The sequence below is a fragment of the Canis lupus genome, chromosome 24, assembly GCF_003254725.2.
Source record: "Canis lupus dingo isolate Sandy chromosome 24, ASM325472v2, whole genome shotgun sequence".
NCBI lineage: Eukaryota > Metazoa > Chordata > Mammalia > Carnivora > Canidae > Canis > Canis lupus.
Window position 1 is genome coordinate 41700279 of NC_064266.1, and position 17272 is coordinate 41717550.

The following is a 17272-nucleotide window of genomic DNA, read 5'->3' on the forward strand; positions in this document are numbered from 1 at the left end:
CTCTCTTGGATGATTCTGAAGCAAATCTCATATCTTTATCTGTAAATCTTTCAGTATGTGCATTTGAGAGGTAAGGGCATTTTAAAAAACAAAATCATAACATAATTACATCTAAATCTACACGGAAGCATCAAATTGAAGTTAATAGACTCCCACCCTGGAAACATGAACCTCGGCCTCAGCTCCGTAATGCCTGCCTCTTCCTCATGGAAGATCGCAGACAACCCACGCCCACCAACGTGGAGGCACCAGTGGGGCCAGAAGAAAGCAGCAGCCAGGAGGCACACCCACGAAAGATGTCCAGATTCACTTTCAACAACATGGAAATCACCTGCCGGGTGGTAGAGGCCTTTACCTTACAAGTATCACTGGCTATGTGCCTTGCAGAAGTACCTGCTTTAATGATTCGTCTTATCTGTAAAGACTAATAGGATAAAATCCTCCTGCTAGTCCAGGCTGTCATTCATAACCTCAGCCCTTATGACTCATTGCTCTTTCATCTGAATCTGCTTGGTTTCCTTAAATGGAACTTGCTAATTCTATCCTTTTTTTTTTTTTTTTTTTTTGCACGTTCACAGTGCTGCAGCTAGGAACAAGCTCTGCCTCTCTACCGATCAGCCCCTGCTTCTCCTATCTTGCCTTCCTCGTGAAGCCCTCCCTAAATACCTCCCCATTCTCCCATCTCTGTCCGCTTCTCTGTGGACCTCCACTTTGAACTTGTTGCTAAGTCAGCTTGGGTTCATTCTGTGGGGTCATTGTTCCCTCCCTGTTATGCGCTCCCATCTGCAGCACGTCCATTACTTGGCCCGGAAGTTAAATTCCAACAATGCTAACAATTTAAAATATGGATCGTCTCAGCCAGAAATCAGTCAGCTATTTACACCAGTAAATCCTTCCTGGTGTCCTGACTGGTGAGGCCTTCCTACACGGGGATGGATGCCCAGCAGACCCGAAGGCGAGTGGGCGAGTGCTATCACGGCAGGAAGGTAGCAATGGGAGAGGCCACCTGCTGGAGACTCGAACCAAGCCAGGCTCGGAAGAATGGGTGCCAGTTCGTTTGAATGAAATAAAACTGTGAATGTGCCTCACGAGAAGTGTTCTTCCCTATAGGTTCCCACTGAGTGTTTAGTCTGAATTTAGTGAAAGTAAAAAAGACTTAGCAAGTAATGCTGAGCTGCAATGAGCTAGTGTTGTGGCTTTCAAGTTCAGACGGTGGATGGGAGAGATTTAAGAGATAATTTAATCGAAACGAAAGGTGCTCAGTAGAGCCCTGGTACAGAGTCAGAACTCAGAAAATGGTCATCTTAAAGTTTTGTGAGCAAAGAGCAGGAGGTGGGCGTGGGGTCAGAGCAAGGAGCAGTGTGCTTCAGAGGACAGATGAGCTGGGACTAGGTCCTTTAGGGCATTACCCTCGACTTGTTTTCTCCCGGCCGTTTGCGGGGCAAGTTTAGGAAGCAGGAAGGAAGAGTCGTTGACCATGATCACAAATTTGGCCTAGTGGCTTCTAATCAGGAGAACGAGCTCGGTCTGTGTAGTGGCAGTCGTTCAGAGTCTTTGTGGGGAGGAGAATGTGGAGCGTTCGTAACGCCGAGCTTTCAAAGTAGGAACTTCACCCTATAAAGCAGAAGAGCATTTTTTTTTATTCTTTTGTGGTTTCACATAGCAAATGTGTGACAATCTCTACTTATAGACCAAGTGACATGCCAGGCATCGAGGAGTGAGCGCGGCCTGGATTTCTTTTGCGTCTCCATCAGCCTTTTATTTTACTCTCATCGCGCTTTCCAGAAAGTTTGTCTGCTGGGAGAATCGTTTTGACAATTTCCCCTGTTGTCAGCTCCATAGAATCCAGTTTCTGAGAAGCGGCCAGAGGCATGCAGTGACATTGCATAATCCTCCTGTGAAGCCGGAGATATCAGGCGGAGAGCTCACGGGAGCCGGTTCACACCAAGATGAAAGGAGCAGGCGTCATGGATGGTGCGCCCAAGGTGAGTGCGGGGCCCTTTGGAGGGGCAGGGGGCAAAAACAGCCCGCTATGGTTAAGGACAGTGACGGATTTTTAGCCCCAAGCTTCTAAGGAAGTCAAAAAAGTCAATAGTAATGAACACTAGTAACATGGGAGTTAGAGATGGAAAAGTTTCATGTAAGTCTAAGTGCGGAGAAGATACGTGCTCTAACGCCCCTACCAGTGAGGCTTGATTCAGAGGTGGATGAAAATGACTTCCCAGCAGAAGCCAGTTTATGGGGTTGATAACACAACCCAACCATCCCTTTGGGCCCACTCACCTTCTAACAAACTTCTCGAGCAAGATGCGAGTCTCAGCCTCAGCCCACCCCGACCTCTCTTCCCTCTGGACCCCGCAGGCCCTTAGTGTCACTCCCAGGGGGCCTGGGTGATTCTGTGTCCCTTTCCAGGAGCAGAGTCCAGATCTGGCTTCAGCCTCCCGTGCTGAGTCCATAGGGGGCATTCTACAGGCTATTTCCCGGGAACTTCTGTACTGATACGTGTGAGTGGGGCTCAGGTCTGTGGCACGCATCGAAAAAGATTCGCCACTTAGAAAGTCGCAACGGCTGCTTGAAAGGAAAAACAGCTAGGACACAAGGAAAATGAAGTCTGAGGATTATCTTGCTATACCTTTATAAAATCTGAATCAGAACAGGAAAAAAAATTACTAAAGAGGAAGCTTGCTTATGAATTACATATATGTTTCTTATTATTCAAATAATAACAATGGATGTCTCTTGATGGCTAACAAGCCCATGACAGCCTCTCTTATATGGATTGTCTGTAAATATCTAAGCTACCCTAGAATTTTGTACTCAACTATTTTCTTTGAAAAATGTTTAAACTATTGGAAAAATGTTTAAACCATGGAAAACTGGGGGTCAGTTAATTCAGGTAACCCCTGTATAGCCTTTACGTAGATTCACTGTTCGTGGCGCTTTGTCACATTCGTCTGCATCCATTTGTATTTATTTGGACCCACATGTGCACACAGTTTGTTGTGATTATTGTTAAACGATTTGAAAACAAACTGTAGGCATAATGACACCTCACCCCTAAATGACACTTCACCTCAATAGGTGTCTCCTAAAAACAAGGACATTCTTCTACACAACTCCAATATGATGACAGGCAAGAAAATTTAACATTGAATGCATAACGTCCTTCTCATACTCAGTCCACATAATGGCAGTACGTCTTCAGCTCCTCGTCCAGATGTAACCTCAGCTCAGGGTTTTGTGGTTCCCCTACAAAACTGCCAATGCACATATGATTTGTGTTTTAAAAGGCTTTCTATAAAAAAAAAATAAAATAAAAGGCTTTCTATAAATAGGAGCACTAACTGAGCACTAACTGTTGAGCTTCTCACTTTTTACAATTATGTATTAGAGTTCCTTTTATTTTAGCACAACTGAGCTCCTTGATTATTGTTCATTGATTGGTTTTTATTAGATGGTGACACAAGGCAGTCAGGGGTCATACTACGTAAAGCAGTTCTCCGCTTTGGTGCATTTGGCTCTGAAGCACTCTCGCGTTCATCAGGGGCACCCCAGAACACCTCTCATACCCTGAAGGTGGCCCGTGGCCAGTAGATCGTGACCAGTGATTACCCCGTCGCACTGTCCCCTGGTGCTGCTGCTCGCCACACAGCAGTTCTGTGCCAGTAGAGTCTTCACCTTAGTTCCCAGCAGCTGTTGTGTAGTTAGTTGTCTGACTCTCATTAGGTTTTTTCCTAATTATCTTGTAAAATTCAAGAGAAAACCGGAAAATAAATATTATGATATTAGTGGTAGGAAACGCTGGGCTCAAGCGGTACATTTGCAGCAGAGAGGGGAACCTGTCGTGTGTGGCAAGGTGGTCCTTCTAACATGTCCTTCGTTGGCTTACTGGACTGTAGCTGGTTGACTCTGTGTTCAACTCCATTCAAGAAATGATGGAGAGTTTGGTCTAACAGGGTGAAGAAGTGATTTTATTATAGGTAAGCCCTTATTTGGGATTTTGGGTAGTTTCAAAAGTGCCTTATTTATGAAAATGGAGTCTGCATGTACTTTATTGGTGGAGTCCCATGTGTTACAAATTGTGTTCACATCTGAGTATGCCTGGGTTTATGTGTGTGTACACGTGTGCCCATGAGTACAGGCCATTAGAGGTGACATTGAAATTAGCATCTTTGGGCACAGGCAGCTTTGTCTCATTGAGGTAAATGTCCAGGAATTGAAGGAGAACTACAGAGCAGATAAGCACGGTGTTTGTCTTCCTTCACTTTCTGAGAATTTCTGAAACTCGATTCTACTCTAAACCGGCTTTATCACAGTGTTTTCTCTACACGCTGTACTTTCTTCTGTCAATATGGCTGTTTGCGCACTTGGTTTTCTGAAGGGAGTTTTCAAACAGATGTCTTTCTCCTGTTGCTGAAGGATGGATGTCCAGAGAACTGATCAAAATAATATTTATGTTTTACGCACATTTAAATGTTCTTAGATGTCCTTAACATTTCAGAGTCAGCCTCGAGCAAAGAGCAAATATCCTTTAGCCCTCTTTCCTCCCAATCCTGGGTGGAGTGGTCCGAGAGCCCCTCAAGAAGAGTCACAGGAAAGATATAGAATTTTTTTTAAGATTTTATTTATTTATTCATGAGAGACAGAGAGAGAGAGAGAGAGAGAGAGGCAGAGACACAGGCAGAGGGAGAAGCAGGCTCCAGGCAGGGAGCCCGATGTGAGACTCGATCCCAGGATCCCAGGATGTAGTTGTTGTCTACATCACGCCCTGGGCCAAAAGCAGGCGCTCAACCGCTGAGCCACCCAGGCATCCCAAAGATGTAGAATTAAAATCGCCAACATCCCCAGGGCTGGTGTAGACAACAACAGACCCAAATGCGAAGTGTCTGCCACTTGCCAGACCCAACTGCTTCAGTGCTTCCAGGCAAGAGCAGTGGGGATGTCATTTGTGGATGGGGGACAATGCAGGCTCTCCTTGTGCCTTAGAACCTCTGAGGTGGGCAGCAACACATTTAACTCAGGCTTTGTTGAGGAGCAGCAAGTAGGAATGTATGCAGAGAACTTACTACGGCCACAAGCCCAGCCTGACCCCTCCCCCCCACCACACCCCCTCATCTCACTTCCTCCCCTTCCTCTGCCTTGGGATGTTTGGGGACTGGATCACATGGATCCCCACAAGCATCTTCCACACTTGCTCACTCGATTGCTCAACTCCTCTCTGGACCACCCCATCCAAGTCACCTCCCCACCCACACCCTCCCTGGTCATTTTCATCCTCCACCTCCTCTTCATTAATCAACATCTGAAATCATCCCTCCCAATTGTTTCTCCCTTTGTTCATCATCTGTCTTCCCCTCTGAAGTGTCGCTCCATGAGGGACAGAGCTGGGCTTTTTTTTTTTTTTTTTTTAAGATTTTTAAAATTTATTCACAAGAGACAGAGAGAGAGGCAGAGACACAGGCAGAGGGAGAAGCAGGCTCCAGGCAAGGAGCTGGATGCGGGACTCGATCCCAGGACCCTGGGATCACGCCCTGAGACAAAGGCAGACTCTCAACTACTGAGCCAAACAGGCATCCCAGAGCCGGGCTTTCTTGTTCAGAGCTGCGTCTCTAGCAGCTACAGCAGTACCTGCTCATAATAGGTGTCCAATAAACACTTCGCATATGTGCGTGTGAATGAATGGGAGGTTACAGAGAGTGAGAGCCCTTGCCACACAGCCCTGCCCTGCCACAAGGTCAAAGATAGCACTTCCTAGTTGTCAGACATCTGGGAACTGAGGCCTCCCCTGACTCTAACTCCCTAACCTCAACCTGGCCCCAGCCTGACCCACTCAGTGTAGTCTCTTGAGAACTGGCCCCCACTGCTCCCATGGTCAGTTGTTGCCTTAGATCTGAGCTTTCACAAGAACCTGTGACCTCCCTGTGACCTGGTCAAGCAGCTCCAGCCCTTCACTTGCCTCACAAGGCAAAAGAGCCCAGATACAACAGCCAGCTTCAAAATACAATTCACTGTCCCTCGTTTAGCCTTCTACCTAGAGTGTAGTTATCAGGTTGTGGCCTTCGGATGATCAACAGAGCCGATGTTCCAGTGAGGTCAGAGAGTCAGTAAATGAGTCAACGGACGCAAGGATTTCAGGTGGTGATAACGGCCACACAGAAAATGAAACAAGGTAATCTGATAGAAGTCACGGACAGAAAAGGACCTCTCTGCAGACCTCAGTGATGACAGAAGCATTCTAGACAGAGGAGACAGCAAATGCAAAGGCCCTGTGGTGGGAATGAATGCGGCCTAATGAAGGATCCTTTAAAAAGCCAGTGTCAATAAATAAGTAAGTAAGTAAGTAAATAAATAAATAAATAAATATTAAAAATTAAATTAAATTAAATTAAATTAAATTAAATTTTAAAAAAGCCAGTGTCGTTGGGACAGGAGGACAAGGAGAGAGAGTGGGCACAAATGAGATCAGAAGGGTCAGCAGGGTCCTGTTCACAGAGGACCTTGTGGGTCCTGTGAGAACTTTGAGGTGCATTCTAACTGCAAAGGAAGCCACTGGCCTATTTAAAGCAGGAGATGACATGGTCTGATTTATGTTTCTAAGACATCCCTCAGGCTGCTATCCAACAACTAATGGACTGTTGGCCAGGAAGAGCAGAGCAAAGGGAAGGGTGAGGAGACAAGGGTGGGTGGTCTCTCTTTCCATTCTGGAGACTGCTGTGGGGTCCTCAGGGGATGCGGACAAAAATTGCTTGCCCTGCCTTCTGGAAAAAAACTTTTGACATTTGAAATTGTCAGAGGATATGAACAGAAAGAATAGTAAATAAAGATATAAATAGCTTTTATTGAACTACATGTGCTACACACCTCTTTTTTTTTGAAACCAGTGTTTTTCTTTTTTACCAACATTATTTCCAGACAATATACCTTTCATCCATTCGCCAAATATCAAGTGCTTTGCCCCGTGCCACACACTGTTCTAAATGCCACAAAGGACAAAAGCATCTAGGCCCCTTTTCTGCATATAATAAACCGTCGTTTTAGTAGTAAAAAGTTGTCCCATGATATGATCACTCCTGTTTAAGAACTTGTATTCTCGTAACATTATATTTGCCAGAGAGCTCACTATATTTAAAAAAAAAAAAGAAGAAGAAGAAAAAAAGTTAAACAGAACACCCTCACGAGCCCAAAAGTTACCAGACTATTCAAAGGAAAGTGGCCTGCACGATAATCAAATGGGGAAGCAGCCGTAGAAACAGAACATGGTCATTTTGGAACTAGGATGACTAAGGGAGGAAATGACAAGTGCCTAGAGGGGAAATAACTTCAAAGGATGGAGGTAGGAGGCGGGTAGAAAATATGCTACACAAGTGATATTCGGACACTCCAAAATGAGTTGCAAAAAGGGGAAATAAATATTTTAGGAACCATTTCCAACTGTATTGCTCAGAAGCCATTTGTGGATTGGAATGGAAGAGGACTCTTGTGTCCACACCATGGGAGCCGAGTTAATGCCAAGAAGGCAGCGCATCCTGCACCCGGGACAGCATCCGGGGCTCCTGCATAAGGGCTTGGCAGCCTCTGCAAACCCCTCTGGGGAACGCATGAGAACCTCTGAAAAGTTATCCATGGGCCAGTCTGGGCTATCCCTGTGGCCACTCACTCCACAGAGAATGTCTCCGTGCGTTTAGAAGTTACCGAACGTACAGCATTGTTCTTTTCCTTAAAGGGTTGCTTCTCCTTAGAATCAAAAGCAGCCTTGGCTACACATGTGTTACAGGCGGTCCGTCATCTGGGGAGAAGAAAACAGAAGAAATGAGATAAGAACGCACTAGGGTCTTTCTCCCTTGGAGATGTTTGCCCCCTGGTTAGCAAAAAGTAAAAAGAGCTTTGTGGGATAGTCACTCCAGGTTCAGAATTCAAACCTGCCCGAGGTAGAAAGGGCAGGAGAGTCGGTTATAGATAGTGAGCCCTTTAAATTGCTTTTTTCCTACATGAATGTTGCCCAAAGTGAGGAGATAATCAGCAAGCACGGTGAGATCAACGCACAGCCGTCTCCAATCTTCCATGTGGTCTCCCCTGTAAGACCTGCGATGGGTTTATCTGTAGCCCGTTACTGATGACAAAATGAATAAGGCCAGGGACTGGAATAAATCCACACCCACAGACTGGGAGACCCACACCTTAAATAATAGGGCAGCTCCTTGCTTTCCTAACACCCCATAAAAACGACCCTGGGGGGGATGGAGAACTTGGTGAATAGGCATGAACCTTCCCTTATTTTTCTGTGATCCATTAAATGGCTTGGGCCAGCTTTGATATCTCCTTGATCAGACAGAAAAAAAATAAAATCACACCCCGCGGGGACCTTGATTGTTGTCACACAAGATGATTTTAGGTGCAGGATACAGATAGAACCTTTTTGTAATGTCAGTTATGTATTCTGATGTGCGTTAGAAAACACTGAAACCAGAGGTCCCTGGGTGGCTCAGTGATTGAGCCTCTGTCTTCAGCTCAGGTCGGGGTCCCGGAGTCCCGGGATCGAGTCCCGCATCGGGCTCCCTGCAGAGAGCCCTGCTTCTCCCTCTGCCTGTGTCTCTGCCTCTCTCTGTGTCTCTCATAAATAAATAAATAAAATCTTAAAAAAAAACACCTTAAACTAGCTCATCAAAGTGTAATTTTATAGGTAACGTTGCTTAGGGAGAGTTGCTTTTAATTGGCTTCAAGTAACATTTCACTTTAAGTTAAAAAAAACCCTCCAGACAGCAGGTGGAGGTGGGGAGAAGCAAGCTGTCGGTAGACACAGGATGTTGAAGCTCAGTCTCAGGCAAAGTGTCCTCCTCATCCGAGGCGGTAAGATCACACAGAACACTTTGCTGGATCTCCCCTGCCTTTCATCTTCTTTTCCCCTTAAAAAAAAAACAAAAACAAAAACAAAAAAAAAACAAAAAAAACAGAGAGAGAAAGAAAGAAAGAAGAGAGGAAAGGGAGCTAAGAAGGGAAAGAACCTACCTGCAGAGGCCCCGAGAAGTTCCCAGTTACTCGCCCTCCTCCCTCCATGAGCTCAAGAGCGAGGGCGGAACCTCAACCACCTCCAGAAGTTCCTTCCAACTTCTCTTTTGCCCAAACGAGGTACCTTCATCAATGACCCAGGGATGTGGCTGGCAAAGGGTGAACATGAAGGGGGACAGAGAGGAACAGATGCGGATGCTGGATCTCCAGGGCATACGGGCTGTCGAACACGGTTTGCTAGAACATGGACCCGTCCTGGGCCGTAGCTTTACCGAATCAGTTGCTGGAAGGCCTGGTCTCTGTTGCGTCCTTTCAATCCCGGGGCTAGATCAAGCGGACCTGGTGCCGCTCGCTCCCCCCAGCACACGTTGCCAGACATACAGTAGGTGCTTAATGTGTAGCTGTCAAACCAACGAAGCGCTGCAAGTGCCTTCTAGTGAGGTTCTCAGGAGTCGGGGAGGCATATTCAAACGAGTCCATCTGGTCAAGACCCAAACTTATTGGAAAACCACCGTATTCAGGCATCAGGGAAGAAAACATTTCCTTTCCATGGGGGTGGCTTTGGAATTTTTTTCTGGCCAGTCACTTCCCCAAAGTCCTTCTGCCGCTACGGAAGTCCTGCGACGAGGGGCTTTCTCCTCTGAACCGTCAGGAAGAACTTAAAGTTGGAGACACCAGAGTCCGACGTTACGGTGGAGAAAGCACATCCAGCTGGTGCTTTTTCACAGACGATGCCATCAGCCAGGGCCGTTTTTACAGGTGTTAGGAAGACAAGGAATCACTCTTAAGTTTTTCTTTTTCTCTTCTATTATCTTCACATTGCTGAGCCCACCAGGGTTATTCCCCCCACAAGGCTACTTGAACCCAGATGGGGGGGGGTAGTCAGGGAGCAGGTGGAGGGGATGCATGGTGTGGCCAGATCCATCCTTCCCGGGCCCCTGGGCGCAGCCCACACCTGCTGACGGGAACAGCTGCAGAGCTGCACGCGTCCACGCCCCAGCGTGAGGCCCCCGCGTCCGTGCCCACGCGTCCCTGCACTCCGGCACAAACTGCCCCCGGAGAACTTCCCTCCCCACGCGCTTCCCGGCCGTGCTTTCCAGATATGGAATGATCACCTTTACAAATCATCTCTGTAAGGGACCAAGATGAAGGTGAATGTGAGTATCTGAGTTTCTCTCTCCGGATATCCATGTCTTGCAACTATCCAAGTGTTTGGGACTCTAACCTTGTAAAGGGATCCGTGACTTGTTATTTCAAGTTTTTCCCCCATGTTAAGGGAGGAGGTAATGCTGTTCCTCAAATAACTGTCACCCCAGTGGAAGTAACTGAAAGTTACTCATGGCCCATGTTTTGAAACCAAAAAGAGAATTTATGTTTTGTTTAAAAAGCTATATTCTACTAGGTTAAAAAAAATTTTTTTTAAGCTTAAGTGTGACGCTAGACGTAAAGGTAATTGGGGCAAGGGTGGGGTGGGGAGGGAGATGTTCCAGTATGTCACCTCCAGTTCAATGACTTCGGGTGACTCTCTCCATATTCTGGAGCCTTCCATTGCAGAACTCGTCCACTTTTTCAGAGGGGCTGCTGGAGCCGAAGCTCCCCGGCCTCCCCGGCCTCCCTGGCCGACAACAGCAGCTTTTCCTCAGAGTCTCTCCTTTACCCACTTTGCTGAGTCTTTAAAAATTCACTCCAAGAGAAGCAGCTCTTCTGTATGTGTAGGATGATGCAAGAAGTTGCATGGCTGTCACCTCATTAAAAAACAAAAAAAAAAAACACAGAAACAAAAAAACCCCAAGTATTTCCGAGGCGAACATGCAGATTATCGAGCGGAGCTGTCCCGAGCGCCACAGCGCAGCAAACTAATCCTGTCACCACATCGGGCGTGACAAATGGGACGACAGTAATTGAATACGGTCCAGCTCCCAGGGCGAGTTCTGAGTATGAACTAGACCGTCTTGCTCTCTGCCATGATGCTTAGTTCCCTATACCTAGTGGAGTTGTGCTCTTTGATGTAAGTGTCGCTGTGGAAAGCTACTGAAACCCGCGGGGGGAACCAGAAGTTAGGGCACCAGCTTCTTCCTTGGACGCTTGTTCCAAAGGGAGATGCTTAAAGGGGAGAGAGGGGGCGCCCAGGGTGGCCCAGTCAGTTTAGCATCTGCCTTCGGCTCAGGTTGTGATCCTGGGGTCCTGGGATTGAGTCCCATGTTGGCCCTGGGATCGAGTCCCAGGTCATGATCTCAAGGTCCTAGGACCAAGTCCCCTATTGGTCCTGGGATGGAATCCCAGGTCATGATCTCAAGGTCCTGGGATCGAGTCCCAGATCATGATCTCAGGGCCCTGGGATCGAGTCCCAGGTCATGATCTCAGGGTTCTAGGAACGAGTCCCCCATTGGTCCTGGGATGGAATCCCAGGTCATAATCTCAGGGTTCTAGGACCAAGTCCCCCATTGGTCCTGGGACAGAATCCCAGGTCATGATTTCAGGGTCCTGGGATCAAGTCCCAGATCATGATCTCAGGGTCCTGGGATAGAGTCCCAGATCATGATCTCAGGGTCCTGGGACCAAGTCCCCCATTGGTCCTGGGATCGAATCCCAGGTCATGATTTCAGGGCCCTGGGATCAAGTCCCAGGTCATGATCTCAGGGTCCTGGGATCAAGTCCTCTCTCTCTTAGATAAATAATAAATAAAATCTTAAAAAAAAAAAAAAGAGGTAAGAAGGAAGGAGGGACAAATGGAAAACAGGAAATGGGGTGAAGGGCAAGGAAAGGAAGAGGAGGTGATCCCATCTCAACTGCAGACCTCAGGACACAGCCCCAGGAGAAGGAAGCAGGCCATCTCGCCCCGTCCCCCGTGTTACAGGTGCCACAGCAGCGCTGCTCTCTTGCAGCGGCTCCTCCTGGGTTTCGCTGTCGATGGCATGACTCTGCGTGGAAAACTGCTTTCAGCCAAGATGAGGTTGACTTGGAGGCCAGGCTCCTATCCACTCGGGGCAGAAGGGACAGAAATGATGGACAGTGACCAATCATTCGGGTCTACCAACCTACAGCCATTCTCTTCCAATAGAACCAAAGCCTTTTTTAAAAACTGAAACACATACACGTGGTTTACAAAATTCTAACTGTACCAATGAGCATGGATGGAAGGAACGTCTTCCTTTCACCCCGCATCTCTATAGTTTCCTGGGCTCTGGTTCCCCCGGCCAGAGCGAAAGCCGCAACCAAAACCTTATGTTGTCTTCCAGAAAGATGCTATCCTCCCAACAGCATAAGTGGGTGCATACCATGCACGATTTATCATCCCATTTTTTTTAAATTAATACTGTGTTTTTGGAGAATGTTTCATTTCAACTCATATAAATACCACCTCATTCTGATGGCTGTATGATACCCTGTTATAAAAATGTTTCATTATTTACCAATAATTACATGGAAGCTATTTTACAAATTCTTAGGGCAGGATCTAATTCTGGTTACTGGCCATGCAATGTACACCCCTGAGTTAAAACAGTATTAGCTGACCATCCCTCTCTCCGAGGCATATTTGGTCACTCGCTTGTCTATCGAAATGCGCGTGTCATCTTGCAGTGGAGTCTATGCCGAGCACTGTGATTTGTAGGCCAAAAACTCAGACTCCAGGCTGAAAACTGCCTGTGTTCCGTTCAGTCCTGTGCCTTGCTCACTGAGCATCCTTAGGCTACTTAATCCCCCCCTCTGTGCCTTAGTTTTCTCATCTCTCAAACAGGCTATTAGTAAGTAACTGCTTCATGGGATTGTGTAGACCAAAGGAGATAATCTGGGCGAATTATCGAATTATGGCCTGGCACAGAAGTTGAAACACTGTGAGCTATCCTCACCCAGGAGGCATTGGTTAAATAGTTAACAAAGAAAGTAAAGTGATGCCTGACTCCATATGCAGCCAAAAGATTAGCAGGGATTTTTCTTTCACTTTGATTAATTACAGGAAGTTAGTAGTAGCGGACACACAGCATGTGTAAGAAGAAGGCTGCATTGTTTTGTGGGGTTTGCAAACCAGGAATCCTTTCCAGGCAATCTTTGCCATGACTGCTTAAAACCCTGTCAACCCTGGCATCTCACCTCACGGGATGTTGTTACCCATCAAAACCTCTTACTGAACGAGTGTCATGTAGATACTTGGTCTCTTCCTCAGGGTTGTCCTTCTTCCTCTGTCTTTCTTCCCTTTTTGGAGAATGTGGATGGGAAAACGGAGGTGGTTGAGGGGATTTTGCTTCTGCTCTTGGAAACTTATATTTTCTTTTTAACATAATGTGCTTTTACAAATGATGGAAAGTAAACATGCGCAAACCAAGCAATAGCACCATTCTCTCTGCTTTCGTCTTCCCAAGCCTATCTGCATATTTACGGAGCATGAAATACTTCCAGTGAATTCTTCTAGTGCGTTTGAGGGGAGATGATTGTCCTTAGCGACAATCAAAGGGCTTTCTCAGCCCTGCGTCTACTCCTGGGCATCTGATTCTGGATTCAGCCGCCCCATAGAAGTATATGAGAGAAGCTTTCACTGATCTCAAAGTCAAGGCTCCTACAGCCAGGGGAAGCCCTTTATTAACCTCAACGATTCATACTTGCCATATGTCAAAGGCTTTGAAATATTTACAGCGTATGCTTTAAAAAAAATTGTGGTTTATGTGTTACTATTCTCTCATGATCCTCAGAGGGGAAGTATGAACAATTTTGCCACCTTCTCCTGAAACTCAGATTCTTGGAAACAAGTCATGGATTCTGTGAGAAAGAAGCTAAAATGATAAACATGGACATCTCTCAAAGAAGGAGTTTAGTAGAAGACAGGTGGCCATTTAGTCAACAATGAGGTTCTATGACGTTGTAAGAGCAGGGATCCAACCACCACTTGTCACTCATGGTCCTTGCCCCATGGACCATCTCCTCTTGTCTTATTCAGGGCACTTCTTATTTACTATTTCCTGCCCTGAGCTGGTCACTTTGTAGTAGGATTTATGTCCCCAAGGAAATGATGATATTCTGGCTACTTTGAAGGAAACCATCTCAGGGTCTATCCTATCCCCTGGCTACTAACTTTTTACTGTTAGGAATACAAGAGGATGGAGGTGGGGATAGCACTTGTATCAGCTGTGATGCTGATCTGACCCCTGTGAAAGGGAGGACAGAAGAGCAGATCACCTGTTAAGAGAAGCCCTGCACTGAGCAAAAATGCTCCAGCCTCCTGCCCATTAACTTTGGGTTTGCCAAGGAAAACAGCCTGAGGGCCTCTAAGACCCTAGGTGTGGGCTGGACTCAGCAGCAGAGCACTTCACTTAGCCCAAGAAGTTATATTTTAAAATCTGTATGAGCATGCCACAGCCTCCAGCACTCCCAAATGCCTTATACCTGGCCTGCCTCAATATCCTTTCTGCCCAGATCCTATAATCATGTGAGATTGCTGCTCCTTCCTATGGATGTCTTTAAAGCCACTTCTTCTAAAAGCACTTGCATTTAGACTTTAGCAGATCAGAGCAAGATGTTAACCTGGACTTGGAGAGGCCGTGCATGAGGCTGGCAAAGCAGACTTTGGAATCAGACAGACTCAAATCTGAATCCCTACACAACTGTCTGCTGCTGTGTGTCCTTAGGCAGGCCATGTAACCTCTCCTGGTCTCAGGCACATAAAGCTCTCAAATGAGGCAAACCCAGAAGACAGCATCCAGGGTCCCCGTCCTGCCCTAATGCTCTGAGTTTCTGCAGCTTCGTTCTTTCAAGTGAAGTAGAGAAAATAAAAATGGAAAGTAAAGCCAGAAGGCAAGCAGAGCTCTTGCAGTTTCCAAGGAGCTGTGCCCACCCTCCTGGTCTAGAGGGTGATGAGTGAAGAAGCACAGAACTGAAGCTTCTGCAGGTGGCATCTCCATGGGCTCGTTCCATCTGGTTCTGCTTAGAACTGTAGCTGCTGCGGAAGACAGAAAGGACGAGAACCAATTCTCTCTCTCCATTTCTTGCTCTCCCTGGTCCATACCACGTCCCTCCTCCCTTCTCTGGTAATCATAACCCTGCCCTTCTTTCAAGATTTGCCTCAAAGACTGCATGCCATCACCACCTGCTCCCTACGGCTAACTTAAATCCAACCTGTACCCTCATCTCAGCGACGGGCATCCCCCACCTGGACTGGGGTATTGGCTTTGACGAGCCTCTTTGGCCTCACAGTAGCCCCACTCCGATCCCTTTCACCCAGCAACCAGATAAAGAATCAAGCTCCAGATCCTCTGTTTGCTTGTCTTCAGCCAGCCTGGTCACTTTTCAGTTCCTTTAGCTTGCTACCCACTGCACACACACGCACACACACACACTCCGTCTCCTCCCTCAGCCCTCAGACATTTCTCTTCCTCCGCCTGGATGCTCTCTCCCCCAACTCTTGCTCTGACTCCTACTCACCCCCAGAGCACAACCTTCACAGCTCCTTTCTCGCTACACCCATATTTCTCACAACTTCCATATTCTCCTTCATTGCCCGAAGAGGGGTGGAAACCTGTATTGCTTTCCATGAAAATCTGATTGGACTTTGCCTCCTCTACTGGAACGTAGATTGGCATGAGATCAGGAACTGTTTTGTTCGCTGCTGTGTCTCCAGCAGAGCACTGGGCTTATACAATCTTCGTGAATGAATGAATGAATGAATGAATGAATGAATGAATAAATGAATGATGTAACAACATCCCAGATTTCTCTAATTGTAGCTAATTATTCCCATAGCTCATTGCTGATTCAACATAGACGAACACATTGCATCTGGCAGTTGTGCAAAGGTCTCTCCAGAATGAGAACATTATTCTTCGCCTTCGTCTCTTTCTTCCAGCTCCATATTCATTTTCCTTTTCCCTCCTCTAGCTGCTGTATGGAGATGGGCATTTGAGGGAAATGCCGTTTTTGGAAATTAGTTAGGAATATTTCTTTTTTTTTTTTAATTTTTATTTATTTATTTATGATAGTCACAGAGAGAGAGAGAGGCAGAGACATAGGCAGAGGGAGAAGCAGGCTCCATGCACCAGGAGCCTGATGTGGGATTTGATCCCAGGTCTCCAGGATCGCGCCCTGGGCCAAAGGCAGGCACCAAACCGCTGCGCCACCCAGGGATCCCCAGGAATATTTCTTTCACTGCTCATAGAAGTTAGCTGCCAGTGTGCCCGCAGGGAACAAAACTATAAACACATATCTTCCTTCATCTCTTAAATATCTGCACAGATGTTTCCAAATTAACACCCTATTAAAAAAAATACCTTGTGAGTGGTCTCAGAGATTATTGCAGTTGTTGTTAGGTTCTCTCGTGGTGGGCTGACAGTTGCTTCCAAGTATTGTCTATAAAAGCTGAGGACAGTGCCAGGAACATAGGTGCACGATGAGTGTTTGCTGCTGCTGTTTCTTCTCTTCCTCCCCACACCACCAGTCAGCCCAAAAGAGTCTGGCTTGCCTTGACTGGGTTCGTTCCTCAGCATGCCCACAGGCTCAGCATCTCAGGCCTGTGTGGATCCAGAGGAGGAGACTAGCCTTAAGTGGGGGTCAGGGACACCTCTGCAAGAGGTGATTTTCATTCAGGGAAAGCCTCTGCAGGAAATGACCTTTGAGCTGAGATCCGAAGGAGGTGCCAAGTGATGCAAGGTCTGGTGTAAGAGGGCTCTGGGCAGGAGGAATAGCAAGGGCAACGGTCCTGAGGTGGAAACAGGCTTAGTGCATCTGGGAAGAGTGAGAAAACAATGGGGCTGAAGAAAAATTAGCAGGCAGAGTGGTGGGCCAGGAGGGTGACCAGACAGGGAGCGCAGGTTTTGTTCTAAGTGTATTTCTAAGTCATTGGAGGTTTTTAAATAACAGATCAATATGATCTGGTTTATGGATATAAATACTTATGTGTATAAATGTCTGGAAAATGAATTGTAAGGGAATGGTGCACTAATGGATATGGGGAGAGCAGTTAGGGTCCAAGTGACCTTTAGACAAGTCATTTGACCTCTCTGACCCTCAGTCTCTTCCTCTGTAAAATGAGGATAAGAAAACCCACCTCTGAGGCTTCTGAGAGTTAAATGATAATAATGACTGCAGTGCCCCCAACACCAAATAGGGCCCCCTTCAACATGGTCCTCTGTTTTCTAGATGAAGAGCCCCCAAGACACCTCACTTGTGCTAAATTCTTTTGGAACAGAAACTTTGATGGGCTTTGTTATTAAAACTCTGAGACACTGACTGCATGAGGTGTCCAGAAACATCCCTGCCAGTTATAACGATGGGAATTAGT

General features: G+C 46.7%; 1 protein-coding gene across 1 annotated transcript in view; it reads left to right on the forward strand.

Moving 5' to 3' along the window:
- The first annotated feature begins 472 nt into the window (after positions 1 to 472).
- Positions 473 to 17272, forward strand: part of CASS4 (Cas scaffold protein family member 4) — a 36781-nt gene continuing 19981 nt past the window's right edge. Inside the window, 1 exon segment of the mRNA XM_025470459.3 lies at positions 473 to 1985. Coding sequence (XP_025326244.1) covers positions 1950 to 1985 — 36 coding nt within the window. The 5' untranslated portion in view covers positions 473 to 1949.